Below are 27,549 nucleotides of genomic sequence, written 5' to 3'. Positions count from 1 at the left end.
GAGATCAATCGCAAAGATCCTCTCAAGGTGCAAACTTTGCACCCGGCTGCAAACTTTGAAGGTCAGCAGTAAGATGGTTTATGTTTATTACAGACTAAAACATGAAAGCACAACGCTCTGCTGGTGCTTCCCAGGCTCACAGCACTGACACATTGGCAATTGATGCAGATCAGGGAGTTTAAAGGTCACAGCTGCTCATGACGAGGGGAACCTCAAAACACAGTCTCCAAGAAGAGTGAACCAGAAGCAAGACCCTCTGGCTACCTGAAATCAGGCCTCTCTGGACAGCTCTGGTGTCAGTGATGAAGGCTTTTAGGAAGAAAATATCACATCAGGCAAAGCAGGATGCTCCTAAAACATCTCAGCACTGAGCTACTGAAAGATGCTTTAGCATTTAGGTGAGACAATGCTATTTTATTTGCAACTATCACTCCTGATAACATCCTTGAATTTTTTAGTTTAGCCCATAATTCACTTGTGGAACAGGGTGAGCCTTCACCTGCAGTTCACAAAGCTGATGGGAATTTGGAAAATAATTGCCATGCTCCTGTTCTCCAGCCTGGGAACTCTGCCCAGAGAAAGCAGAGCCTTACACAGAAACCCAGAGCAGAGCTGTGCCACCAGGTTTGGTACACCTGCAAAATGGGGGCTGCACCGTCCTCAAACACCTGCAGCAGCACTCATTTCTCTATATTCTGGTTTCTTTAATCTGTTAAAAAAAGTCCTGACCTGAGAATATAGCCCTTGATCAGGAGCACAACAGTGTTAAGTGCAATGGTAAATACAAAGAGCAATGCTGGTTTGGAAAGCAAATGTCACTTTTGCAGAGGGCTGTGGTTTAGAGGGGAGGTCAGGGCACCACCAGAGGAAAACCATGACATTTTCTACACAACTCTCACACACTGGCCCCATTAAAGGCCTTCCACCTTCTATTAGGCAGCCATTGATTGGAATTAATTAAAATATCTCTTGTGCACTGGACTTGAAACTCATCAGTGCTTTGTCATTATCTCTGAGTTTTCTCCCCAGTTAAAGCAAATATTGTCCAATAATCTGGTTTGCAGTAAGCACACAGAACATTTAGCCACAAAATACTCTGTGGCATTCAGGTATTTGACAAGCTGGAGGGTTTAAGGGTGTGCCTGGCATTTCTGTTTAGATGTACAACTGTGCAATGTATTTTTTAATCCAAGCTTAAAGAGAAACTTGGCCTCAGAACCCTCTGGAACAGAAAAACTGCAAACATGTTTCTGGGATCATAACCTCAAGCCCTTGGCTTGTTCTGGCTCTTAACCCTTGAGATGAACCAGCCATGCTGTGCCTTGCAGCCTGCTCAGTCACCTGGTTCTGCTGCCTGAGGAGCTTCATCTTCCAGTTTCCAAGTGGGTTTATTCACAGGAATTTCTCTCCAACCATTCCCAGGCCTCTGGTGCCTTCACTCGGGTCCTGCTGCTCTCCCAGGGGTGACCACACACTCTGTCCCCTGGAGCAGCACCCCAGAGCCAGCCTGTGGGAGGCTGGCATTGCCAGCCCACATCAGACAGCTGGGCCAGCTTCAGAGGGGCCCCAGCTCAGCAGGAACTGCCCATGTGGAAGGAAAGGAGCAGGAGGAGACTGTGAGTGCTGGGGCTGCTCCCTGGGAAATGATCCTGACAGGCCATGCATCTTTAATGATGCTCTCTGCACAGGACACATTCGATAGCTGGAGGCATCAAAGCCTCAGCAGGAGTGTCAGAAGCCTTTGTCCATCTTTCAGAGCCAGATCCAGTTTCTACAGTTGATGAAAGTTCCCCTGTTAGTTTTAGCAGGGCCTGAGGAAGGAAAACTGCAGCTTGGGCTTACAGCTGTGAGAGTCAGGGGCTGCTTTATAGGGATTTAAACACAGATATTCCAGGCTTAGGACTTTCTCCTCCATAAGAAGGATGGCTTTACTGGTCAGCTGCCCTGACAGTGATGATGCTGTGCAAACACAAGACTCTGCAGCAGCATTCAGATAACCTGGGTTATGTTTTCAGAGCTCCCCTGTCACTCATGCCCACTGTTTCCACAAGGGAACGTAATGCCTTTGCTCTTTAAATCCAGGAATTCACATTTAAATAATCAGCATTTAAGAACACTGAGAATGAGAACAAAGCAACACCAAAAGACACATCAGGAGAAAACAGAAACTCAGCCCTTCATCAGAGTTCCTTGACATTAGAAATACAGACTCAAGGTTAAGGTATCCAGCCTTAATTGAATATTCAGTATTACACAACACAGCACTAAAAGCAACATCAGGATTCTTTTTTTCCCCCCTGAGGCTATTGAGACCTGGTTTAATGATGTATCAAGACAACCTAACAGAGCAGAACACACGGAACAAACCCCATTCTCTGGTTATGGGAGTACACAAATCACTCCTGCCCCAAACTTGGGTTTTATTTTGCAACCCCTCAGATTTTCCCACTTTTATCAAGCTTAAAAGCTTTTTTATCTTTTAGCACAGCAGATGAATGGGTTTTTTTTTCCTTTCCCAGTGCATTCAGCAGTTTATTTGGGCATGGCTCTGCATCTATTGCAGGTCAAGATGTTCCTAATTACTTTCACATATAATCCAGTTAACTAGCCCTGGTCATCTTACAGAGCAAATGAAAGACCATTTTTTCATTGAGATCCTAATGAGTAGGAAAAAAATCAATATGACAACTGTACAGGAAAAGTGATGATGACAACATACACTGTCCTACAGTATTTAAAATGAGGGGAAAAAATTGATTCTAATCAATATTAATTGGAAGTTTCCTGCTCTGATGCTCTGAGTGCTTGTTACAAGTCTGGTTCACTGTTGTACCACCTAGTCTGATCATGGGATCTCTGTCCCACAGAGTTTGGCTGATATTCTTTGACACAAAGATGAACTTCCAGGAAAAAGAAATACAAAACAAAAAAGGAACAAAGAGTGAGATGATGGTTGTTTCACAGATAAGTTCTGCTCACATACTTCTTCATTTTATAAGACATAAACCTGTTAATTTCTAGTTCCCATTGGAAGATTTGGTGCCTGACTAGGCAGAGTGCAGAGGTCTTAATTTTAAGGTCTTCCCTATGCCCAACATCTCCTCTTTGACTGCTGCTGCTTGTTTAACAGTAACCACATTTAACCACACAGTTATTCAGCTCTTCTAAAGATGACTGGATGGATAAAAACTCACAGCACTGGGGATGAAGTTATCAAAAAGGAGCCTTGGCCACTTGTGTCACATAAAAAAACACTTATTTCAGTCTGAAGGCATCACAGGTGTTGGCCCACTAGCCAGGACAAAGACAGAGCTGCCACACTGCTCAAGCTCCCAGGAAAACACAAGCGCAGAAAGGAAGGTGGCATTTTGGAAATGTAAGAGGACCCTGCATAAAGTTATTCCAAAGCACTCAAGACACTGCTAAATGTTGATAACTGCTTAGCATTAATTAATTTTTTTTTTTAATTCCACCCACAGGTGAAGGAATAAAGCCCTGATGTTTGAAATGAGCACTTTTGAAGGCTCAGCAGAATTAATGCTGTAATGACTCAGTGCTGGTTACCAGCAGAACTTGAACTGGGGACTGGTGGCACTAAACAGACCCCAAAGGGACAGGGCCAGCTCACAGCAGTACCTGGCTGTCCCAGTGCTCTGCAGGCCTAACCCCAGTCATTACCTAAAGGTTTTTGAGAAGGATTATTCTGGAGGAGAAGGAAAGAAAAGAGGATTTGTGATGGTTAATCTGAATAGTCTTGATTTCTTAAGGAGTTACAGTATTTTTATACTCATAAGAGAAATCCAGTTCTGCAGATTAGAGTGTAGGGAGAATTAGGGATGGCTGTTGCCATGGCTGGAGATGGACAAGCTGCTCCTCGGTTTGAGCAGAAGCTTTGGCAGCCATGCTGAGCTATTCCTGAGGGGCAGGGGTTAAAGTGGGAGACTTCTGGTCTGCCTTGTGCCAACAGACTCCACATCCCAGTCTGTCAGCTGGGATGGAGGCTTCTCGAGACAGCCACCAAAGCCTTCAGCTGCGGGACTGAGCTACCCAGCCCTTCCTCAGAAACCCCTGCTCAGCACTTCAGGACACTAAATATCATAACACAGAATGCTGTGGCTAAGCTTCTTTGGTAAGGTCCTAAATTTTCTTGGTAATAATGTTTTAGAGGCCTACAGAGGGTGAGGCATCAGTGAAGTCACCAGAAACACAGATTTATATCTGTTAAATCTCACAAGTGCAGTGAGTATGCACAATAAAATTATTTTCTTGGCTCTGCCTTAAATCACACTCTAACAAATAATTTTAGTGCCTGGACTACAGCATCCTGGTGTTAAAATATCACTACCTTCTATCAAGGAGCTGTTCCTATCCCTGACCATGACACAGTGGGGAAAAAATATCATCTAAATCTGAAATACAGTAGGAAAAAGAAAGGTTTCCAAAAGCAATGAATATTGGTTTAAATTTGCTCCCAAGATATCAACAGGAGCTTTGTCTTGTTATCAGGCTGGACATGTACAAATCGCCTCATAATGCCTGAAATACAAATTCTGAAATACAAATGCCAAGAAAAGGACAAAATCTTGCCTTTTCCTCAGGCTGGTAGGCTGTAAGTCCTCACTCAGGTGTGTATACCTAAATAAAATACATATACCCATGGAGTGTAACTGAAGTTTCAGGTATGACTTTTTAAAAAATAAGTCCATTTGCAGCTCTCATGAACACAGAGATACTGAGGCTCACTTTGGAGGCCAGGCCTTGGCACACCTGGCTCAGCAGCATCATCCCCCAGTCCATGGAAAAGCCCTGGAGCTGCCTGGCAGAGCCCAGCTGGAGGTGGGAGATGTTGCAGAGCTCCCCTGGGAGCACAGGGACTGCAGGGCTGGGGTGCACCACTGCCAATTCACACGTGTGGGAGGGATAGAGAAAACCAGAAAAATCCTCTCCTGATTTGTTTTACTAATTCATGCAGGCAGCTCCTTTCATTTCTTTTCCACAAGAATTAGGGGAGTTAATGGGTTGCTATAAATTCCTTATTACTGGAAAGCTGATGCTGTCACTGCCTCTGCCCAACACGGGCACACAGCAGCATTGGGAAGGAAAAGTCCATGTGGTTTCCTTGGGCTGTCACATGGCCTGGGGGACACCCAATTTAGAGATCACCAAGAACTCTTAAATTACCTCTGGAGACAGGCATGAGCCCTTCCCCTGCCCAGAGGGGCTTCAGGAACAGCCAGAAATCCCAGGAGGAGGCACGCTGGAGGTGTGTACCTGGCTGGCTCCAGGCTTGTCCAGGGACACAGCCTCATTTGTCCTCTGACCACTTCACCCAGTGCTGCTGGACACCTCTGTTTGCTGTGAGTTTAAAAGTGACCCAAACCACTGCAATTCAGCTTCCCAGGGCTTCAGCACTGCACACAACAGAATAAACCCCCAGCAGTATGAACCTCCCAAGAAGTCACCCTCCACCTGTTCTGCACTGAGGGAATCACCCATTTCCCCTCAAATCCAACCAGCTGATGCCTTCCACAGCCTGCCAAGGCAGCCACCAAACAGGAGTGTCACCAAAAACACCTGGGGTCAGGCACATCAACAGAGACCACAAGCAGAATAACTCAAATAGTTCATTTGTGTCCTCTAGAGCAGCCCCCTCTCACCATACAGGTGACAGTCCCAGCCCCCTCTCACCATACAGGTGACAGTCCCAGCCCCCTCTCACCATACAGGTGACAGTCCCAGCCCTTGAGCAGTGGCACAGCCCTGCCAGGCTGCAGCTCAGCAGGTCCCCAGCAGACCTGGCAGGAGCACAGAGTGCTGATGGCACTCCTGGCTGAACTTGCTCAGCCTGAATCCTTCACTGCAGTCCAAGCCTGAGCATACCCACACCACTGCTGGAGACAGGCCCCTGACTCCTGGCTCTGAGCCTGTGAGAAACAGGCACTGCTTCCAGCAGTGCTGCAATAGGTGTTGGTTCCCTGCAGGTCCAGCAGGCTGTTGTCCACACTGTGACAATTGGCTTTTTCCCTTCCATCTTCCTGCCCTAATTATCCCCAGTGTCCAGGCTGGCCATACACAGGTATGGCAGAAGTTTGGGAGGAGATCTGGAAAAGAGAGAGCCCACAGCCCCAGGAGCAGCAGAAGCAAAGAATAATCCGTGCTAGAAATTATTTTCAGCCAGCAGAGAGATGGGGAAACAGTCCTGATGCTGGTGATCCCTGGTGAGACACTTCTCTGAGCAGCTGCTGTAGGAAACACTCTCAGAGCCATCATTAAGCCTTCTCTTAATTCAAGAGTAAGGAGAACATTATCTCAGATATATCTACAGATTTCCTCCCTGTCTCCTGTGGGAAAACTGGTCTCTTCTATCTGGAGCAAACCTCCTTTAAGCAAAGCAAAAGGGAGCCTGTGATCAGTGCAGGGGTTCTGCAAGGAGCCCTGCTGACCAGGGTCAAGACAGAGACACCTGTCCTGCAGGAACACCATTCCAGCCCCTCCTCAAAACCCACCCATCCCACAAAGCTTAAGCCAAGCAGGGAGCTGAGCCAGGGGCCTAACAGGAGCTACAGGGAACACCTACAGTGGGATATCACTGGGGTTACCCCACTACAGAAGGAAAAGCAACAAATCCCAAAGACTTGTTTGTCCCTGTTTGCCTCCCCTCTAACAGTAGCCATCAATGCAAACCAACAGACCCAAAATTTCTGAAATCACACAGCTAAGAATCAAACCCCTGCAAGACAAAACTGATTCCCAGCTGGACAACCTCCACACTCATTATCCCCATCCCTCTGAGCTCATCTCCTGCCTACCCACACCTCACCCACTGACTGATCCCACCACCAGGCACTCCAATGCACCCACCAACACAGCACAGGCACAGCTGGGCAGGATCCCTTTTATTCTGCAAGGATTAGAAATGCTCCAACCAAATGTGCCATGTAATTATTGCAGTAAGGTATAAAGCAGAGTGGAGGTGGTGAATAGTTCATGGTGCCTTATTTAGTGGCAGGTGATTAGTTAAGTTACAGGGTTGTGGGTTTTTTGTTGTTTTATTTTTTTTTTCCTTTCTTCCTTAATCTTTCACTCTTCTGTGAAAAATTCAATTTGCCTTAAGGCAGTGTTGAGAGCTAATACTGACTTAATCCCTGAGCAGCCCGGACCTGACCTGCTGCAAATTCCCACCTCTATCACAAAACCACATTCCTCTCCCTGACAATACAATGGCCCTTGGATCCTTTTACCTTCAGACCCTGCTTAAGATGTGCGCTTCAAAACACATTATATAATTGTGACTCAAGAGTCAAATCAGAGCCAGCAGGTGAAAATGTATTTATCTTGTTCTGCAAGCCTGAAAAAGCAGAGTTAACTATTTTCTGTAGCTCTTTCTTTCAAGGCTTCCAGTTTTTCCTTCTCCCCATTTCCCTGTAAGGATCTTAATCTTTCTGCTCAGCAAACATTAATTCTCCTCTGTCCTGCTAGTGTTAAAATTGGCATCTCTGTTGATCACTCCTCCTCCTTTCCCTGTGCACCCAATTGACCACTATCGATACTAATGTCACCAGGAATCTGGGAGGGATTCTTAATATCAAAGTACTCCTGGGGAACAGCTCAGGGAGGAACTGCAGACAGAAATAAGCATTTATTTCTTCTTGCAGCCCTGCAGTAACAGAGAGCTTGACATACACTCTCCTCCCTCTGCATTCAGAAGTTTAAGCAAATAATTTGAAGATCGTATTCTCGAGCACAAGGGTGTTCCAACAGCCTCTCAGTGACACCCAGCTGTGTTCCTGAAACACAAGGGTAACAGTGGCCCTGGACACGTGGGTGTCAGCATGCAGCCATGTGGAAGGGAAAAGCAGAAATGTATTTTCATCACATGAAAAATGTGGGCTGGAGGCTCAGAGGTGAACAGTGATGTGAGAACAAGGCTGCGGTACGTTGTACCGGGGTGTGGATGAAGCATGTTCCAGCTGCATCATTCTGCTCCTGCTGAAGTCATTAGTGCTGGATTTCCACCAGGAGAAGATAAAAGCTCCCAGGCTCGAGGACTAGATGGCAGAATGTGCTGTATGGAAGACAAAGGGATGAGGTGTCAGTGCTGGCACTGTGATCCCTGTGGGATGCACCAGGGCGTTGCAGGGACAGCCAGCAGTGCCAGCTGCTTCACTCACAGCAGGGCAGGCATGGAGCCATCAAACCCTGGAGTACAAGAGCAAATTATAAAGGTACAGCAGGGCACCTTTCCAGAGCATCCCCCACACCAGTGTGCTCGACACTGATGTGCAGGAACTTAGAGCTGAATGAGAATCACCCAGTCATGGAATGGTGTGGGCTGGAAGGGACCTTAGAGCCCAGCCAGGGCCTCCCTCTGCCATGGGCAGGGACACCTTCCACTGTCCCAGGGTGATCCAAGCCCTGTCCAGCCTGGCCAGGGATGGGGCAGCCACAGCTTCTCTGGGCACCCTGTGCCAGGGCCTCATCACCCTCACAGGGAGGAATTTATTCCTTTTATTCCTTAGATTTAATCCAAATCTACCCTCTTTCAGAATAAACCATCTGCACAGGCTCACAGGGTTGCAAACCTTTATAAGCCCACCTGGAAAGAGTCACCTGAGGGCTGGGCATGACAGCAGGGTCATTGCTGCATCTCAACACATGTTCTGCTTCCCAAAACAGCCAGGGAATGTAGTTTTGACAAAAAATGGAGAGATTAGTGGAAAACAGAGCACATCCTGTGGAGCTCTGACAGCCAAAGGCTCTTCATTCTGTTTTCCATGGAAAGGTGCTGGGAGGAAAAGGGTCAACTCTGGAAAATCCCGCTGCTCCAGCTGCACCTGGGTGTTCTTGTTTGGGCTGGGATAGAGGTAATTTTCTTCCCAGTAGCTGGTATGGGGCTGTTTTGGGTTTGTGCTGAACACAGTGTTGATAACACAGGGATGTTTCTGTTCCTGCTGAACAGGGCTTGTACCATGCCGAGGACTTTGCTGTTGCACCAGGGAGGAGCGTGGGGGTGTTGAGGATGTGGGTAAGGGACAGGTGGGGCAGCTGATCCCAGCTGGCTCCAGGGACACACAGCCCGTGTGGCCTCGTGCTCAGCACACAGAGCTGGCAGGAGAGGAGGGAGAGGGGAACATTTGGAGTGTTTGTCTTCCCCAGGCACTCACGGTGGAGCAATCCTCTCCTAAGGAGAGCTGAACACCTGCTGCCCATGGGGAGCGGGGAATGAATTCCTTGTTTTGTTTTGCTAGAATGGGTGACTTTTGCTTCCCATATTAAACTGCCTTTATCTCAATCCACAAGTTTTCTCACTTTTCTCTCACCCCTCTCACTGGGGCAGTGAGCAAGTGGCTCCATGGGGCTGAGATGCTGGCTGGAATGAAACCACAGCACCAGGGAGGGAGGATGCTGTGGGCACAAAATGATGCTCCCTGGGGTTCTCTCTCCACATCTCAAGCAGGGCATTCTGTATTTTATATCCTGCATTGATCCTATCTAATGCCTTTAACTTCTATTTCCAGTAGCTAAATTATTTTTAAAATCTTCTCATTTGCTTACTTGCGGAAACTCTCTTTTCTCTGGAGAAATTATTCCACTGTTCTGCTCAGTAAGGAAGAAATTAAACATGATCATATTAATTATGGTTCCTCATTTAACATAAAGCTGTAATCAAATGGCTTTTATGTCTAAACAGTTGTGGCAGAGCTACTAAAAACGGGCATTAAAAGCTTGCATTAAGTTCAAAATGTTTGAATTATACATCTCAGAAGAAACTGATGCCACACTGAGAGAGGTACAACCATTTTATTTTCAAGCAGAAACATGGAGGTGCAAAACACTTTAAAAAGAAACATTTGCTTTAATTTCCAGGAAGATCTGAAATAATATGTAAATTTATAATAATATACCAGGGTTTCTTTGCTTAGATTTAAGTCATGGTGCCTTCTTTTGAAAGGAAGGCACAGCCTGGTTGGGCATTTTCTGACAAAGCCCAGGAAACAAAAATCTTCCAAGGACATGAAGTCTGCAGAGCAGGAGAACTGGAATTTGTCACTTCTGGCAGGGCTGGACTCACTGGGCTCTTACCAGCCTGGTGGGGACTGCTGGTGTCCGTGGCTCCAAAGTCAGCCTCAGATTTGAGGACTGATTTCCTGAGCCAGAAAACCCAGGAGCATTTCTGTCTGCATTTCAGGAAAACACTTCCTTCAATTCAGGAGCCGGAGCTGCCCAAACAGCCGCCTACAAGGAAGAAAAATAGGAAATGGTCAGTGGGGCTGCTCAGAACGAGTCACAGAGGGTTCCTTCTATGGGAAACACCAAACTGCTATTTTGGGTTCAAAATCACAACAGTGGTGTTTGGAGGGGTGCTTTTTTTTGTTGTTTTCTTAATATTTACTTCTTCCAGAGCAGGGACACTCCCATGTGAACCAGCCCCACTTCCCACGTGGCTCTGAAGCTCAGTCCCCACTGCCAGACCATGCAGAGGGGTGTTGGAGAGCACTTGAAAGTTAAAGTTCTCCTTGAAACAGTGAATGTCTACTTAACCCCTCCCCATAAAGCCCAGAGCTTGAGATAAAATCCCTCTCTGAGCCCTGCTTCCAGTGTAAGGGTGCACTTTGATACCTGATAAAATCAATTGTTGGTGGCTGTTGGCTCCTGTGACTGAAGTAACACTGCTTGTAGAACTCCCATCCACAGCTCCTCCTAAATTCACAATTAAAAACACATTTCCAAGCTCTCTGTAAGACTCAGAGTACAACCGGTGCTTGTACCTATTTCAAATCCCAGCATGTAAAATTGCAGAGCGGGTTGAAGGTGATAAAATGTTATAAAGTGCACTTTGAGTTGGGTAAACACACTCAAGGGGTTTATGGTTCCTGGGAATTGTCACCTCTGCTGCCTGGGGAATCTGGTGTGTGGTGAACAAGAGCATTCACTGAGATTTCTAGCATGAATTCAAGCGACTGGGCTCAGGGGGAGCATAAATATGAGTTATTCCCTCCATTTTTGCATCATTATAAAAGCTGTTTTCACTCAGTACCCAGACAAATGGATCTGGGCAGGAAGGGGCAGAAGCAGCCTCCTGTGAGCAGGAGCTGAGGTAAAAGGCAGGGATGTGTCAGTTTTACAGCACAGGGGCAAGCCAAGCCCCCGGGAGCTGGGGAATGGTCATGCAGCCCGGATTCAGAGCAACCCCTGGGGAAGGGGCCTGGATCACACATGTTGGGTGTCACCCACCTCTCCCAGGCACCAACCTGAAGCACGAACCCAGCAAAAACCTCTATATCGAAAAGCCACAAATTGCCACAAGTGCCCGGTTTCATCCCATCCCCTGCCGGCTCCGCAGCACCGCCAGCTGCTCTGGCTGGACACGGCTGCGGCTCAGGAGGGCAGTGCTGGGCAGAGCACAGGCTGGGACAGTGCTAGGTGGTGTGTGATGTGTGGTTGGTGTGTGATGTGTGCTGTGTGATGTGTGCTGTGCTGTGTGATGTGTGATGTGTGCTGTGTGATGTGTGCTGTGTGCTGTGTGCTGTGTGATTGATGTGTGCTGTGTGCTGTGTGCTGTGTGATGTGTGCTGTGTGCTGTGTGCTGTGCTGTGTGATGTGTGATGTGTGCTATGTGCTGTGTGCTGTGTGCTGTGATGTGTGATTGATGTGTGCTGTGCTGTGTGATGTGTGCTGTGTGCTGTGATGTGTGATTGATGTGTGCTGTGTGCTGTGTGCTGTGCTGTGTGCTGTGTGATGTGTGCTGTGTGCTGTGTGATGTGTGCTGTGTGCTGTGTGCTGTGTGATGTGTGCTGTGTGCTGTGATGTGTGATGTGTGATGTGTGATGTGTGATGTGTGATGTGTGATGTGTGCTGTGTGATGTGTGATGTGTGCTGTGTGATGTGTGCTGTGCTGTGTGCTGTGATGTGTGCTGTGTGCTGTGTGATGTGTGCTGTGTGCTGTGTGATGTGTGATGTGTGATTGATGTGTGCTGTGTGCTGTGTGATGTGTGATATGTGCTGTGTGATGTGTGCTGTGTGCTGTGTGATGTGTGATGTGTGCTGTGTGATGTGTGATATGTGCTGTGTGATGTGTGATATGTGCTGTGTGCTGTGTGATATGTGCTGTGTGATGTGTGCTGTGTGATGATGTGTGATTGATGTGTGCTGTGTGATGATGTGTGATTGATGTGTGCTGTGTGATTGATGTGTGCTGTGTGATTGATGTGTGCTGTGTGATTGATGTGTGCTGTGTGATGATGTGTGATTGATGTGTGCTGTGTGATGATGTGTGATTGATGTGTGCTGTGTGATTGATGTGTGCTGTGTGATGATGTGTGATTGATGTGTGCTGTGTGATTGATGTGTGATGTGTGATTGATGTGTGCTGTGTGATGATGTGTGATTGATGTGTGCTGTGTGATTGATGTGTGCTGTGTGATGATGTGTGCTGTGTGATGATGTGTGCTGTGTGATGATGTGTGATTGATGTGTGCTGTGTGATGATGTGTGATGTGTGATGATGTGTGATGTGTGCTGTGTGATTGATGTGTGATGTGTGATTGATGTGTGCTGTGTGATGATGTGTGATTGATGTGTGATGTGTGATGATGTGTGCTGTGTGATGATGTGTGCTGTGTGATGATGTGTGCTGTGTGATGATGTGTGATGTGTGATGATGTGTGCTGTGTGATGATGTGTGATGTGTGATTGATGTGTGCTGTGTGATGATGTGTGCTGTGTGATGTGTGATGATGTGTGCTGTGTGATGATGTGTGCTGTGTGATGATGTGTGCTGTGTGATGATGTGTGCTCCGGCAGTGTGCGGTGCAGGACAGCGGGACACAGCCCCTGCCCGGGCTGGATGTGCCCGAGGCCAGCCCGGCTCAGCTCTTCCCGTTCCCAGGCCAGGGGACACTCCCGGGGCTGAATATCAAAGGCCTCCTGCGAACCACGTCAGGTAAAAAGCATAAATAAAACCTCCAGAGCAGTCGCAGCGGTTCCCACAACAAGAAGTTACCAGCGGTTAACAAAGGATAAAAGCAAATAGCCGAGCCCCCGGTTCCTTCCATCGGCACCACCCTGGAGCAGGAGGGTGTCCATCGCTGCTGGAATCAAAGCCTTCCTCTCCATTGTTTCCTCGGCGGCGAGCACAGCCCGTGGCCCTGCGCCACGGCGGAGCTGGATGAAAGGAAGCCGGAGCCCCCAGGCGAGGAGCCGAGGCTGCTGCTGCTGCTCCCTGTCCGCTGGGGCTGCAGCCCGGCCCCTCTCGCAGCCGCTCCCGCCTGCGCTGCTCGCTCCGAGCATCCCCAGCCCAGAGCACCAACGTGCTGCTCGCTCCAGCCTGGTGCTGCTGCTCCAAACTCACCGTCCTTGCTGAGCTCTGTCCTTTGGATACCTCAACCTGTCCTGTCCACCAGGACAGGGCTCTGGGTCCTGTGTAAGGACTCCAGGAGCACTGCGTTCCTGTGTCTCTGGCTGTTAGCATTTACCATTATTTACCATCCTCTCCTTGTTTTACACACGCTTCACACTGCTGCTATTCATATACTTCCCCTTGGAGGTCACTTGCAGGACCAGGCTGGAGGAACCTTTGATCCAACAAACCTTTCTGTTTATTAAGGGAAGTTAATGACTGAGTCTGAATGAAGCTATTTTGGCTTAACCACCTTTATGGTGTCTTGTCTATATTGAGAGTTTGGCCCCATTGCAGCCTGAGTTCCGCTGGTCTCCCCATCTTTGCAAGGATGCAAATCTCTGCTTCATCCGCTGGGAACTTTCTCCAACAGGGTCTCCATCAATGACAATTGTAACAACCAAGTAGAAAGTAGTTATTGAATAGGGAAGTAAAAATTCTGCTCACCATTACCAGCAAAAGCAAGGTTCGCTGTCATGGGCTATCTTTCAGGGAGGCTTGTATCCTAAATGGGGCTTTTCATGAGAAATCCACTTAGTATTCCTCTAAAATTCCAGGAGAGTGAAATCCCCCACTCCTTCATCTCATTAAGGATGAAAGAATGCCAGGTATGTGGCAGGAATCTGGGGTGAGAGGAGGAGTGGGGTATATTTTAGCCAAGTTGTAGAGAGGGAAAAATAAACTGATCTAATGATGAGGATATGAAATGTTTCCCAGAGGTGAGAAGCAATGTCAGCCAGGAGAAATGTGCTAATGCACAAGGAACACAAAACTGAGTTTAAGGGTGACATGTCACTGTGGGTGTGCTCAAGAAAGCACTTTGGGACCCTCTCAAGTAATTTTACTTCTGGAGCACTGAGAGTTTATCAGCTGATGGCTTCTCGATCAGGAGGATTTATCTAAGTGTAGCAGACAAAATGCTGGAAGGCAGCTGGTGCTCAAGGTGAGGGGGTGACAGAGAGTTCTGTGTGCCACAGGGGACTTCTGGTCATTCTAGCAGGGACTGAGTTATTTCTGAAATTGTGTGGAGAAACCCTGCGAAGCCCTCAAAGCAGAGCAGGAAGATCAGACCAACAGGACTGTTCCTCATCTGGATGCAGTGGGGCTTCTGCTCAGGTGCAGAAACAAGTGTCATTGAGGCAGGACAGTTTTACCCATTACCCTTCTCCTTTGAAGGGAATGAAAACACCCCAAAGAACAAAATCTCCACATCAAAATGTTTAGTGGAAAGCTACACAAAAACTGTTTACACAGACTGGAACTCACTACCAAGCAAGCTCAGACAAGGCAGTGAGCGCCCAGCCTCCCAAGCTTGTGCAGGACATTTTTCTCACCTGGCAGGAGGAGACATTTAGGAGCACAGGGTACACTCCAGGGAGAGCTGCAGAAACAGCTCAGGTGATTGTTTAGAGAGGAGGAAAACCAGCCTCTGCTGCAGCCAACAGCGTCCCAACCCTCCTGGGCATCAGGGCACGCAGGAAAGTGTCACCACAGCAGCTTTGAGGCTTTGGGGGCTGCAGGTTGCCATCATCCCTCAAACCTTCTCCCACCCTGAGGTCCACCATGCATCCTTGCCCTTCACCTAAACAAGGAAGGCAACCAAGACACCATGGTCTCCCTGCTATCCAATATTCTATCACCCACTAGATTCCCAAAAAGCCCAAACAAGAGGAGCTTCCCAAAGGTCTTTCTCCTCCGGAATTCACTTGACATAGGTTTGAACAAAGCCACACTTTTACCTTGCGTGTTATGATGCTCATTTCTCCAGCCAGACCTGCCACAAGCTTCCCTGGGGATGAGCTTCCTCCAGATAGAACAGCCTGACTACTGGAAGTGCAGGAACTTGGATGCCTTCACAGAACATCACTGACAACACAAAAATGCTTTCCCCATCAGCACTGCATATTTACCTCCTGTCAGATGAAGGGAGAAGCTGTTTCATACATCCCCTCAGTTCTGAAATAATTTAAAAGCTAAAGAAAATACTGTCCTGACTAAACCCAAGAATTTAAGAGCAAAAAAGTTTCTCAGACCATAAATATCCAGCTTACTTAATACTCTGATAGTGGGGAACAGCAACTGCTGACAAATAAAAGCATATCTGCACAAAGTGGTTCTCACCACACTTGAGACTTCTGCTGGCTTCAGGAAATGAGAGGTTTGAAGATTTTTCCACTTGGCACTGTGCATTGAGCACAGATGGACCAAGTCTCCATGATTTTACTTGACATGCCTCCTTCCCCAGAGAAGATGTGCACTCTGTGAAAGCCTCAGCCAGCACCACTCTGCTGAGACACAGAACTGAGGGCACAGCAACAACCATGAATTGTCATAGTAAATATTGCTTAGAGCTGGATCCATAAAAATGGTTCTTTCATCGTGGCCTCTGCTGCATTAGAAAATGAGAACAAAGTCCACTGCTCAAAAAGAGAAAGAAAAGACCCCTAAGGGTGTAAAAACAGCAATATAACTTAAAAATAAACAACAAAAAAAATCCCTTGAAACCATGACGCCTTGCTAACATAAGGGCTGAGATCGTGTGAATACAGAGGGGGAAAAGGTGTTTGTCAGCTACACACAGGAAGCTGTGCCTGAAATGGAATGAAAGGAGCCTGAAAAACTCTTGGCAAACCATGCTCAGGGTCTGAGCCGTTTGAAACCGAGTTCTGCTGCAGCTGATGCTCTCTCCCTGCACAGAGCAGTGGGAGTGAGCAATGGCAATCAGCACAGCTGCTCTGTGCCTGGCGCTCCGAACCTTCGGGTGGAAATCCCACCATATGACTTTGGGGATAATGTTAAATCCATTACAGCATTCTCCTCTCCCCTGCTCATCCCACACAAGCTTCAAAACTTGTGGTTTATGACTGACTGCCAGAGGATCACTGTGGGCTGTCTCTGGAGGGATAATCCTAAATTTCAAGTGACAGTTCACGGGCATCTTCTCTTTCTTCCGAGATGCTGTCTTACACAGCACATTAAGTATTCCAGAGATTAATAACTAGAGCAGAGAGTTCTAATCTTGGTGTCCTAGCAGAGATTTAGCAAAGAACATGTTTGAAGTTGCTGTGGCACAGGAAGCATAAGCCTTGAAGCCCCAAAGCGAGGCTTGTCAGCAGCTCCAAAGGAAATCTGGGACATGGGACATGTGATGGACGTTCAGTCTCCAGGGCTGCTCACTGACGTGGTGTTTCCACCCAGGGCAGATCTTAGGGACCCTGTGAAAGGTGGGACCCAGTTTGAGCTCTCTTTTAAATAGACCAAACTCAGCACTGCTGTGAAATTGTACCTTCATATTCTTTGACCTAAATTAGGGCATAACTGAATTGTATAACCAGGTTACAGGTGGAACTTCATTTACCAAGGACCAAATGGGAACCACTTGGCCATCTCAGACCTGGCAATTGCCCTGGCTCAGCTTGGAGGACACCTGCCAGGATAAACACAGCACTGATTCTGAGGCTGCTGGCACAGCAGCTCACTCAACAGCAGCCCTGCCATCACTTGCCCAAGGCCCTCACAGCAGCTCTTTTGAGATTCCTGTCCACAGCAGGATCATTTTTTCCTCCTACTGCTCCTCACACAGCCAAAAATCCCATTAAAAGGAGGCCTAGCAGGTGACTTTTGGCCTGTTTCCCTCTCAGAGGGCATAAACCAATGACAGGAGACAGCCCAAGATCCTTCTGTGTTTGGAGATCCCCGTGCCACTTACATGGAAAACAACCAAATTCTTCTGCACGTGGGGATGAGAAAACCTTGCCACAAGTGTCACAATGGTGCAGCTGCACAAGGACTCCAACATCACTGTCCAAAATGACACTGATGTGTCCTCCTGCCCTCAGCACCACACACTCCTTCCAGTTCTCTCCTGCCAGCACCAAGGCTCAGGTAGCACCATAGCAAATCATTACCAGGGAACCGAACTGAAATGAGTAAAATTCATCCCATTCTGCCACGTTCAGCTTTTCATGGTGCTGCTCCAAGCACCTGAATGGCCACCAGCACACCCAGAGCAACCTGTGACAGTGATCACCTTGTCCAAGTTCGTCAATTACTCTGGCTACTGTGGCACAAAATAACAAATTAACAGCTAATATTCAGGAGAGTATAAAATTAAGCTTCCTTAAAGCTGTTTAAGCAGCTGCTCTGGCACCTCTTTGCAGAATTAGACAGCTCTGCTTTGAATTAATGCAAGTGTATGGCACAATTTGGGCAAAGACTTAGAAGTCACATAATCATGCATTAGAGATGCCCTTTCAGGCCCTCATTCTGGAACAGTTTTATGCACAGCACACTTATCTATTTAGCAGGCAACACCAAGTTATCAGAGCTACTTCCATACTTGGGTAGTCCCTCTGCCTAAAGTAGCTAAAGATGGGTCAGAAAGGGGTCAAACAGCAATGGGACATTGTTTACTCCAGGTTACTGAGATCAGAAAAGACATGTTGGGGTGTAACTTCCCTGGTTTCAGCACAGCATGTTTTTCCACATTCTTTACCACCCATAGAATTCCCTTAATTGCCCTAAAACCTGCCTCCAGGCAGCCAGGGATAGGATCAATAATCCAAACTTGAGGTCACCTGGAGGCAGCCAGCTCCCTTCTCCTGGGACTGGCCTGTGCTGGGAACCACAGGAACTGTGTCAGAGCAGGTCTGCACCAACCCTGCCCTCACAGGCTCCCTGAAGAACACTCAAGGCACAGCTGAGACCTCAACATTCACCCATGAATTTCTCTTTTGTTGTTTTAAATTGTAAATCTCAGTAATACTTTTGAATCCAAAAATCTTACCCTGTGGCAACCAAATTCAGCACAAGTGAGTTCCTCGTGCTCTTTGCTTTGAATCTGCCAGATGACAATTCACCTTGATGCTCTGCAGCCCTTGGGGACACCAAACCACCACCTCTACACCTTCTTCATATCAGTTACAGTCTGGATATTTTCCTCATCACCTCCCCTTTTCTAGCTTTTGCCAAACTGATGGAGCCTCCTTAGGTTTGGGTACAGCATTCAATATGGATTATTCTCTTGGGAAAGCAACAAGCTGTTCAGTGTGACAGCTGAATCCCCAGGCAAATTTAAGTTGGAACATATTGTACAGCAGGACAGGGGCCTGGCTGCCAACCTGTGTTTTTAAGGTACAACCAATCAAATCCATCCTCATAGCTCTAAAGAGGTGAAATCACTGAAACACATAAGTTAGTGGTAAAGCAAAAAAGCTTTGCTTTATTGCTACAACAACTTTTGATCAAGAAGTCCCATCAGAGAGCTGCCCTGCTCAGCCTGCAGAACCACTCAAGGGCAGCACAAGGCTTGGCAGTGCCTCTGGACGGTGCTTTATGTAGGGCTGTGTCTTTGTGTGCCCAGCTCTCCAGTTTCAACCACAACATCGGTATCTGACACCGATGGAGACAAGAAGTACCCACTGGTTATCTGGAGGTGGTTTAGCAGGAAGGAGATGAACAGGAGGCCTCGGGAGGTGGGCTAAGCTCAGCCCCCCGTGCCCTGCCCGACGTGTCCCGACAGACGATTGTGAGACGGGCAAGGGGGACACCTGCTGGGCTGCCCGGCTTGCTACAGCCCTGCTGCAATAAAAACCATATAAAAACAGGCCATTTTATTACAGTTTAAAAAGCTGTAAAACGCACACTCTCCAAAACCCCTGAGCATTACTATGCCAGTCATGAAGAAGCACTTTTCCCCTCCACGAGCTGCTGTGTGTGAGCAGCACTGAGCTGCTCCAGCCGTGCCAGCGTGTCCAAGGACCTGGATGGGATCTCGGTGCTCCAGCAGCCAGCGAGGCTCTGCCCTGCTGCACTCAGGAACTCTTCCCTGCAGCGCTGGGGGTGCCAAGGACAGGGCTATGCCTGCTCACTGGGGTTCCCTGCGCCCGAGGCTTTGCTGGGAGCCTCTGCTGCCCGCGGGGCCTGCTTGGGAAGGCGGATGGGAACGTAGACATTGGAAGCACAGTGTTCCTTGAGGTATTCCCCCCCTTTCTCCTCATAGTCCTTCCTGCTGATCCAGCCCTCCTCACGGCTCATGTATTCCACTGCCCAGTCCCTAGCCCCGTACCAGGCATCCAAGATGGGGCTGGAAGCAAGGTGAACCTGGATGGAAGGAAAACAGAACAACAATGGCAATTCAGCACAGGAAAGGGAAGCCCTTTTTACCATGGTTTCAATGGTATATGACAAAAACAATGGAATTTCAGAAATTTGAGCTGATTACTCAGTGTCTCTCAGAAAGAGTAATGTTAGGAATGGGTTCAAGTCTGTTTTCACACTGTTATCAATTCCTAAGCAACCAGTTTGAAAATTTCCAGCTGAACATGCTTTTGTGTGCACGGTCCTTTAGCAGAAGCAGACTTTCCCTTTCTCTACTCACTATGCTGTCTTCACAAAGAGCAACTGAATCTTTGCTTAACCTGCACCTTTTCAGGTCAAAAAGCTGTTTGCAGAGTCTTGCCTGAAAACCCTCTCCATGCCCATGCTCTAAGTACCCCTGCTCTGCACTTCACCCAGTTACATGCGAACACAGAACAGGCTGTTCACATAATCATGGCAATACACACACCTGAAAGGATGACTGGAATGGCCTCATTTCCAGCAGCTCCTTCTGAATTCTGGCTTTCAGTCCAGGGTACATTGTATTTCCACCAGTGAGGAAAACATTCTGGACAAGGATAGCCTGTTGTTCCTTTGAATATCTGTGAAGTACAAGAACAGCTTCAGCCTTTCTCAAGGACATCTGCCCTATGAATTAAAACAGCTGTGGGGAATACTGATACCGTGTCCCAGGATTCACTTTGAAAAAATTCATTTTCCTAGCACAAAGAGCTTTGTTTGCTTTCTGGAAATTAAGGGGGTGGCAGAAAAACATCCTGAAAGCAGTCAGTACCCCATGAATCAATAACTGGATTTCTTTCTAGGGCTGGAATTCTTACCTTTCAGAAAATGTGATCTCCTATTTCATACAGTTAAGGGGTGACATTTCATCAATGCTAATTTGTCTGGAAATGTCCAGCAGGTGTGCCTGTATCTTAATTCTAAAAAGTTACCTCTGATTTTGGGCTCCCAAAACCAGAGACTGCCAGCTCACTGTTGCAAGGGTCTGTTGTTTCCCTCAATAATGAGCTGGGCCAGGGATCTCTTAAAACAAAAAACCCCACCAAAAACAACTATTCAACATATTTTCTCAAATTATTGCTAAACCCCCAGGATTTCAAAAGCTGGTATCAAATGAAGAAAAGCTTGTCTGAAGGAAATAGTTCTGTAAACTCACCTTTCAAGGACATATTGCATGGTTTCTGCTATACCAGCCTGGTCCTCTCCTATCAGGGAGGGCTGGAAGACAATCTCTGGAGCCCTGATTCTTTCAGTGCCAAGGAAAAGTTGGTGGTACTCTGCCAGGTTAAACACGGGCTATAAAACGTGGAGAAGCAGTGGGAAATTATGTTAAAGAACAGTATATTCTAGAATAAGCAACATTTCAAACAATTCTGTACAAAAACCAAGATGGTAATGCTCCCACAGAGAAACAGCATTATGCTAAAGGTTCCAGAAGGTCAGGGAAGCTGGACTTTTTCTATAATTTAGACTGCTTGGAGCCACTTAATTCTGAGGCTCAAGCTCCCAAGTTGAAAGCTGTGTGCACTGGGATATCAGGCTATGGATCACAGACAAAAACACTTGAGCAGAACTTTTTTCCCTTAATTGCACAGCACTGCAACACCAGGCACTGCCTGCAGAGTGAGCCAAGAGGGAATTCTCTTCCTGAGCCACCAGCTAAGATTGCCAGGATTTCTCTCTTAATGTCCTTTTCGGTAGTTTAAGCATTTCTTCCCAGAGCAGGCAAACAATGTTTGCATGAGGAGAAATGTCAGCAGACTGGCTGGACAACTGGGATGCAAACCCCTGACACGAGGTGTAAATACAGAAACCAAACCTGCACTGCAGCAACAGGCTTCTCAACTTCAGGCTGCTCCTCAGCAAATAAAGGTTCAAACTCATTAATACTCTCCACATCCTCCAGGGACTGTTCACTGCCCAGTGGATCCAAGTCAGGAGTCTGGAAACAGAGCAATTATGTTATGGTAGGTCAGCTCAGGTGTGATTTCAATTCTGGCAACATGGCTGGAAAACTCAATTTTCTCAAATCTCAACTCTTTAACATGCCTGAAAGCAAATATGCCCAGGAAATAGAAATACAGACATTCATGCAAAGCACAAAAATCAACCACTTCCAAGAAATTTATTCCAATGCCAGCTCAGAAATCTGGGCCTCAGTCAGCAGGCTGACTGCCAGGATGCCAGGCAGTCATGTCCTAAGCATAACAGCATATTAAAACTTAGTAAAATAGCTTTTTATAAAACCTGGTACCCTCCCAGCACTTCTAACTGCTCTATAATTACCATGAAATTCCCTATTTTGTTTGTGTGGGACTGGAAAACAAATATTTGCTAGCTACAAAGCCACCACACAAGTTTTGAGAGTTTCAACTGTCTACCATTTGCTCACAGGATGCACCAAACTCCCTTTTATTTTACACAGAAGTGAAGCTCTTTCCTAATGAAAAGCACCACTCAAAATCCTACCAGACTCCTGTTGTGAGGTAGGAGCAGCTTCTAAAATGTCTTAATTTTTTTGTTACAATGTTACCTCTGGGATTTTGTTGCTAAATATTTGCTTTTGTTATTTTAAACTTGAAACATTTGTTGCAATTCCAGGATGAGCTAAAATTAAGAGCTACAAACATCTTAAGTACCTATTTTATATCTACTCAGCCACATTCAATTACTCAAACTGAAGTTTACAAGTGTTCCTTACAGCAAAAAATGTCTCACGTTAAATGCATTTCTTTTTATATCTTATAAGAAAAGGAAAAAGACAAAACCAGAAAGATACACACAACTCAGCTGAACACCTGGTATTACAAAGGGATTTTGTGATATTTCTAAGTGCTCTCTCAAGGCACAGACCAAACAGCAAAGCTTGTGGATTCATTCTGAGGTCTGGGACTGCACCTAGCAAAGAGCAGAGCTGTGGGAGATGTTGGAGTTTAGGCACAATCACTGAGAAAAAGCACAGGTAACTGGTAATCTTTCAATTCTTTTTCCTAGAATATCTTCTTTTGGCAGAAGGCAGGAAGATTCTTCACCACAATCATAAGCCCATCATCTCCCTGAATTTTGCTGAAGCACAATCATTTTGATTCTTGCACTGATAATCATAGAATCATGGAATGGTTTGGGTTGGAGGGGACCTCAAAAGCTCATCCAGCTCCACCCACTGCCATGGGCAGGGACACCTTCCACTAGACCAGGCTGCTCCGAGCTGGCCTTGCACTCTTCCAGGGATGGTCTAGCTACAGCTTCTCTGGGGAAACTAAATAAGGATCTCTCCTCTCTGTTCCCATTTTCTGTTTTTCTCTCTACCTCTTCCTTGAACACAGGCTGATAAAGCTAAAAAAGCTCTGTCTTGTATGACTTGAAAGGCAATTAAAACCACATGCACAAGCAGCCTTAGAGCACCTCTTGGCAGTAGCTGCTGTGTGCTGGGCCTGTGTGAGTCTGGCAAAGCAGACAAGGAGCTTCTCATCTTCAAGATAGCTCCAACAACCAAGTGTGGTAATTATTCTTTCATTAAGGAACCAAAACAGAACATGCTGCTTAAATGCACCAAAAACAGACAGCTACAATGAAGGCTGAGTTGGTTGTTTACCATGAAGTTCTCTGCACCTGAAAGGGAAGAACAGGAAGGAAAACAAATACTGTTTTTAACAAGAAGACTGATAGGTTCCCCTATATCTTTAATAGAAGGCTACTGAAGATTAAGGATGGTTGTCTCAGGACATTCTCTCTGAAAAGAGAGAAGCAGTTACCAACTTAATAATGACTTGCAGTGTGTTAAAGAAAAAGCTTAGCTCATCAATGAAGTCTGAAGGGACACATTTGTAAGCACAGAAGTTTAATTCCTTCACAGATAAAATGAGGATTAACTTGGTGAAAGCATCCTACCTCTGGCTTGCTGTCCACAACATCTACTTCAATATTGACTTCTGACTGTAGGATTTTCTGCTTCGTTTGTTCAACAGACAGACTCAATTTGTTGATGTAAGACTGAAGTTCTTCTGCAGAGTCCATGTTCAGCTCCACCAAAGCTTTGTGGAACTGATCCATCTGACCATCTTCTAAAAGTTCCTGTGGACAGATAGTCAGCTGTGATGAACAATTCAGCAGTGATGTACAGACACTCTGCTTGCATGGCTAGAGACTATGATGTACACACTTTGACAGTATTTGAAGTACTTCCCAAAAGAAGTGCTGTTCAGAAACTGAAAACACCCCTGCATCAATAATCTGTTATGTTGCAAGCAACCTTGGCAAGCTCCTATCAGAAAACACCCACAACACTCACAGCTTCCTTACCATGATGTGTGACCTTCTGACAAAGCTCTGAGGGCAGCCTGCCCTCCTCCCAAGATACCACACCGAAACTCTGCCTTCATCACCTGCACATACAGCAACCTGTCCAGCCTCTCCTGGTCCAGCTGCAGCTTTTCCTCCCGACGCCGCGCGTTGAGCTCCTGAAGCCGCCGCAATTGCTGCTGCCTCTTCTCCTGCTTCTCCTCGGATGCCACGGTGCTGCCCAGCAGCTTGTTGGAGAAAGGCAGCTGCATCTTGTGCACATTGTTCTCGTAGTACTCTGGGCACCGCCACTTCTGCAGCTCTGGGCATTTGGAAAGCAAAGGAACTTTTTGTTCTGGCAGCCCAAAATGATTTGCGTGTTGCGTGCACCCCGCGTGAAGGATGAAAAGTGAGGAAAGAAGGCAAAAATAGTGCAAGCACAGAATTTTGTCACCTCTTGGCAGCTGCTCCCAAGCTTGGCTGTCCCCTCTGAGCACTGCCTCCAGACCACACACCCAGTGCAGGCAGCTCTGACCCCCAGGAAACACCAAGTACTACAAGTGCACACCGAAGTCTCTCTGCCCAAGGGGAGGGAGAGCTCTCACACATTTCTAAAGAAGGCTCATTCAAAAGTGACAAATTTAAAGAAAACACTTTTCTTTAGCCACTACTTCAGATGACAGTTGCCATGGAAATTTTAAAACTTATTTAATTCACACAAAGTCATAAGAAATGTCCTGTGCAACTTTGGAAACCTTTAAGCAGATAGGAAACACAGAAATCCTAACCAACTTAAAGGTTTTGTTGATATATAAAGGAAACTATAAGCTCGCTTTAAATTATTTTCCACTGAAAGCATCACAATTTTTATTCACAGAGAAATTTGAACCAATACAGATTTTTTGGTAGTAGCAGTACTTAAATTTCATTTCTGTCTTAATTTTAAATGTTAAACCACCATTATGCATGAGGCAGGTTACCACAAAGAAAGCAAAACAGCAGTAGAATATTTCCAGAAGAATTCGAGCCAACTTCGAAACAAGGGGTAGAGAGGACAAACTAAGTGTGGTTGAGCACTACCTGGTGGTGAACTAGAGCTGGTTTTACCTTCTATGTAGTCCTGGGCAATGTAGCTGTGCTCGTGCAGGATCTCCTCCATGCGGCTCAGCGTGATGGCTGCGAAATGCCCGGGGTATTTCAGCTGCAGCAGCCGCTGCAGGTACACGGCAGCCTGGCACCCCCCCAGGTTAATGCGCTTGCAGTTCTTGGCATCCAGCCTCAAAATGCAAACAGGCACAGCTCAGGCTGGGGGAATTCACAGGAAATCAAACAGAGCTCCTGTTTTCCCCTGAATTATTTGATTTCTGTAGATGGATATTCACAGATAAATATTTCAAGGTTTGGTTACCAGTGAATCTAACGCACCTGCTTTTCTCAGGCAACAGCACAATCACTGCTGTGGTCACTGTTCTACTCTGAAAGGCTCTGTTCTGCTCTTTTAAAAACCCCAAATATTAAATAATTTTGGTTACAGCAAGAAGATGTTCTGTTCTAACAAGAGAAGTGATGGGTAGTGGCACTAAAAGTAGTTTTTTAACATTTGTAATGCTTTGTGGTTGGACGTGTGTAAACCTTGAAAATTTGAAACTGTTACTAGATATAATAAAGTCATCCCCCCCAGTAAGGATTAAAAAAGAGAAAAAAGTAAAAAGAGAAAATAGAGCAATGTAGCAGAATAACCAGAATGATAAAAGCCTCAAGCACTGCAGAAGTCTCACACACAGAGCACTTCACTTTGTCCTAAAGCTGCTTTAAAACCTAAAGTATGTTTTTTAATGCCCAGTTTCACTTGGGGCACATATCCTCTTCCCCCTTTGGAAGTACACATCAAGGTACAATTAGCAACTAAAACACAGCATTTACAAGAGCTGCACTGCTTCTGCCAATTCAAAACTCAACAGAACTTAGCAAAATCTGCAGACCTGGTTTTAACTCATCAGTATAAATGAATACAAGAGATAATAGCGCATGGCTGGAGGAACAGGTATTTGCATGACTTGAAAAGCCAGTGGCTACACCAGACACCCAGAACTCACCTGCCCTCTAAGACTGGCAGAATGTGTGTGCACTGGTACCCTGAGGATATCACCAAGCCACTGCAGGGCCAGTTCTGCCTTCTGTTGTGATAAAAGCTGTACAGGCTGTCCACGCCATAGGACACTTTTGGCACTTGGTAGCACTCGAAGAGGAGCTCAGACATCATTTGCCTTGAGTACAGAGGATTGCAAACTGCTTCTGTCAGAACAATTGGGTGATCCACACAGCCCTGGGAGAGACAAGGGGAAAAAACAAAGGTATGAAGGGAAAATCCAAGGTTTATTTAGCTCTGCTTCTTCCTTTAAGCATCATCAACAACTCCTCCAAAATGGGCATGAGAAAGCACTTTATGTGCAGGGTATTAATCATGAAAGTTAAATTATATCTGGTGTTTAAGGGGATAAAAAAGATCTTAATGTTAATTCAACCAAAGAATAAACTCATAATGGTGAAGGTGAATGAACTTTTAAAGGCATGTATAAATTATTAAAAATCTAAGAAACCAAAATCTATGCAATAAGGAAGTGAGTGAAAACTAGTGGAAGTTTAGTTCCATTCTGAATAAAGCTTTCAAACTGATGTTATCATGCAGGCAGATAACAAGAGCTCCATGATCTGAGAAGCAACTCTCAACACAGCTGGGTATGCAGGTGGTCAGTAAACACCACTGGTAAGAGCATTACCCAACAGGCAGTTTAAGGGAGTACGTTTAGATTAGATATTAGATATTAGATATTATTCCTCTTGTGTGAGCGTGGTGAGGCCCTGGCACAGGCTGCCCAGGGAAGCTGTGGCTGCCTTACCCCTGGAAGCGTCCAAGACCAGGCTGCCCGGAAATCTGAGCAAGCCGGTGCAGTGGAAGCTGTCCATGCCCATGGCAGGGGGTGGAGGGAGGTGCTCTCCCCGGTCCCTTCCAACCCAAACCATGCTGGGATCCGCGGGCGGCTCAGCCCCGGCCCGCCGGTACCTGCGAGGAGACGCCGAGGCGCTGGAAGACGTGGTCGAGGAGCAGCTCCTGCAGCTCCAGCTGGACGGGCACGTTGCGGTCGAAGGGCGAGCGCAGCAGCCAGCGCAGGGGCTCGGGGCTGCCCAGGTCATTCCCCACCTGGGTCTCTGCGCCGGCCCCGCCGCGGGCCCCGCGGCTCCGCGCCGCCAGCGAGCGGAACCGCAGCAGCGGCTCGGCGGGGACGGCGGGGTCGGGGCAGGCCCATCCCGCCCTCGTCTGGAAGGAGCCGTTGTCGATGACCAGCGGCGCCGGCTGCGGGCTCCGCACGGCCGCGCTCGGAGCCAGCACCGGGTCCGGGGCCCAGCGCACGTCCCGGAACGCGAACACCCGCGCGGGCGCCGCCATGGCGGGCGCGCCTCCCGCCCGCGTCCGGCCGGGAACTCGGGCCCGCACGGGGGTTCCGGGCCGCCGCTGCCGCCAGACGCGGGGACTTAAAATAATCATCTTAAATGAGTGTGCTTCGTCATGTGAGCTCTTTGTGTGCTTCCAGCAGGAGACGAGACCTGCTGGTGGGATAGGAAGCAGCCAGCACAGCACAGAATCATAGAAAATACTTTAGAAGATCCCATTCCAGCCCCTGCCATGGCAGACACCTTCCACTGTCCCAGGCTGCTCCAAAACCCTGGCCTTGGACACTTCCAGAGAT

At 47.1% G+C, this 27,549-nt stretch overlaps 1 protein-coding gene across 1 annotated transcript; it reads right to left on the bottom strand.

The window, feature by feature from the left end:
- Positions 1 to 18,593: 18,593 nt before the first annotated feature.
- ACTR5 (actin related protein 5) lies at positions 18,594 to 27,248 on the bottom strand. Its single transcript, XM_005524647.3, has 9 exons — positions 26,865 to 27,248; positions 25,897 to 26,126; positions 24,908 to 25,077; positions 23,905 to 24,122; positions 23,411 to 23,593; positions 21,339 to 21,461; positions 20,676 to 20,815; positions 19,968 to 20,100; positions 18,594 to 19,501 (listed from the first exon to the last, which is right to left on the bottom strand). The coding sequence occupies exons 1-9, from the start codon at positions 27,246 to 27,248 to the stop codon at positions 19,256 to 19,258; spliced, it is 1,827 nt and encodes a 608-aa protein (XP_005524704.1). The 3' UTR covers positions 18,594 to 19,255.
- Between the last annotated feature and the right edge of the window lie 301 nt (positions 27,249 to 27,549).

The sequence above is a fragment of the Pseudopodoces humilis genome, chromosome 19, assembly GCF_049639895.1.
Source record: "Pseudopodoces humilis isolate 2021_Gansu_Grassland_sample_001 chromosome 19, ASM4963989v1, whole genome shotgun sequence".
Classification (NCBI taxonomy): domain Eukaryota; kingdom Metazoa; phylum Chordata; class Aves; order Passeriformes; family Paridae; genus Pseudopodoces; species Pseudopodoces humilis.
The sequence above is the reverse complement of the archived record's forward strand: the minus strand, read 5'-3'. Positions and strand labels throughout refer to the sequence as shown.

Bases quoted from the DNA above. Each gene is read 5' to 3' on its own strand.
- ACTR5 (XM_005524647.3), bottom strand. From the start codon at position 27,248: ATGGCGGCGCCCGCGCGGGTGTTCGCGTTCCGGGACGTGCGCTGGGCC. The intron at 25,078-25,896 runs GTGAGTTCTGGG...TTGCATTTTGAG, and splicing joins CTGCCAGTCTTAGAGGGCAG to GCTGGATGCCAAGAACTGCA. The intron at 24,123-24,907 runs GTAAAACCAGCT...CCAAATGCCCAG, and splicing joins TGCCCAGGACTACATAGAAG to AGCTGCAGAAGTGGCGGTGC.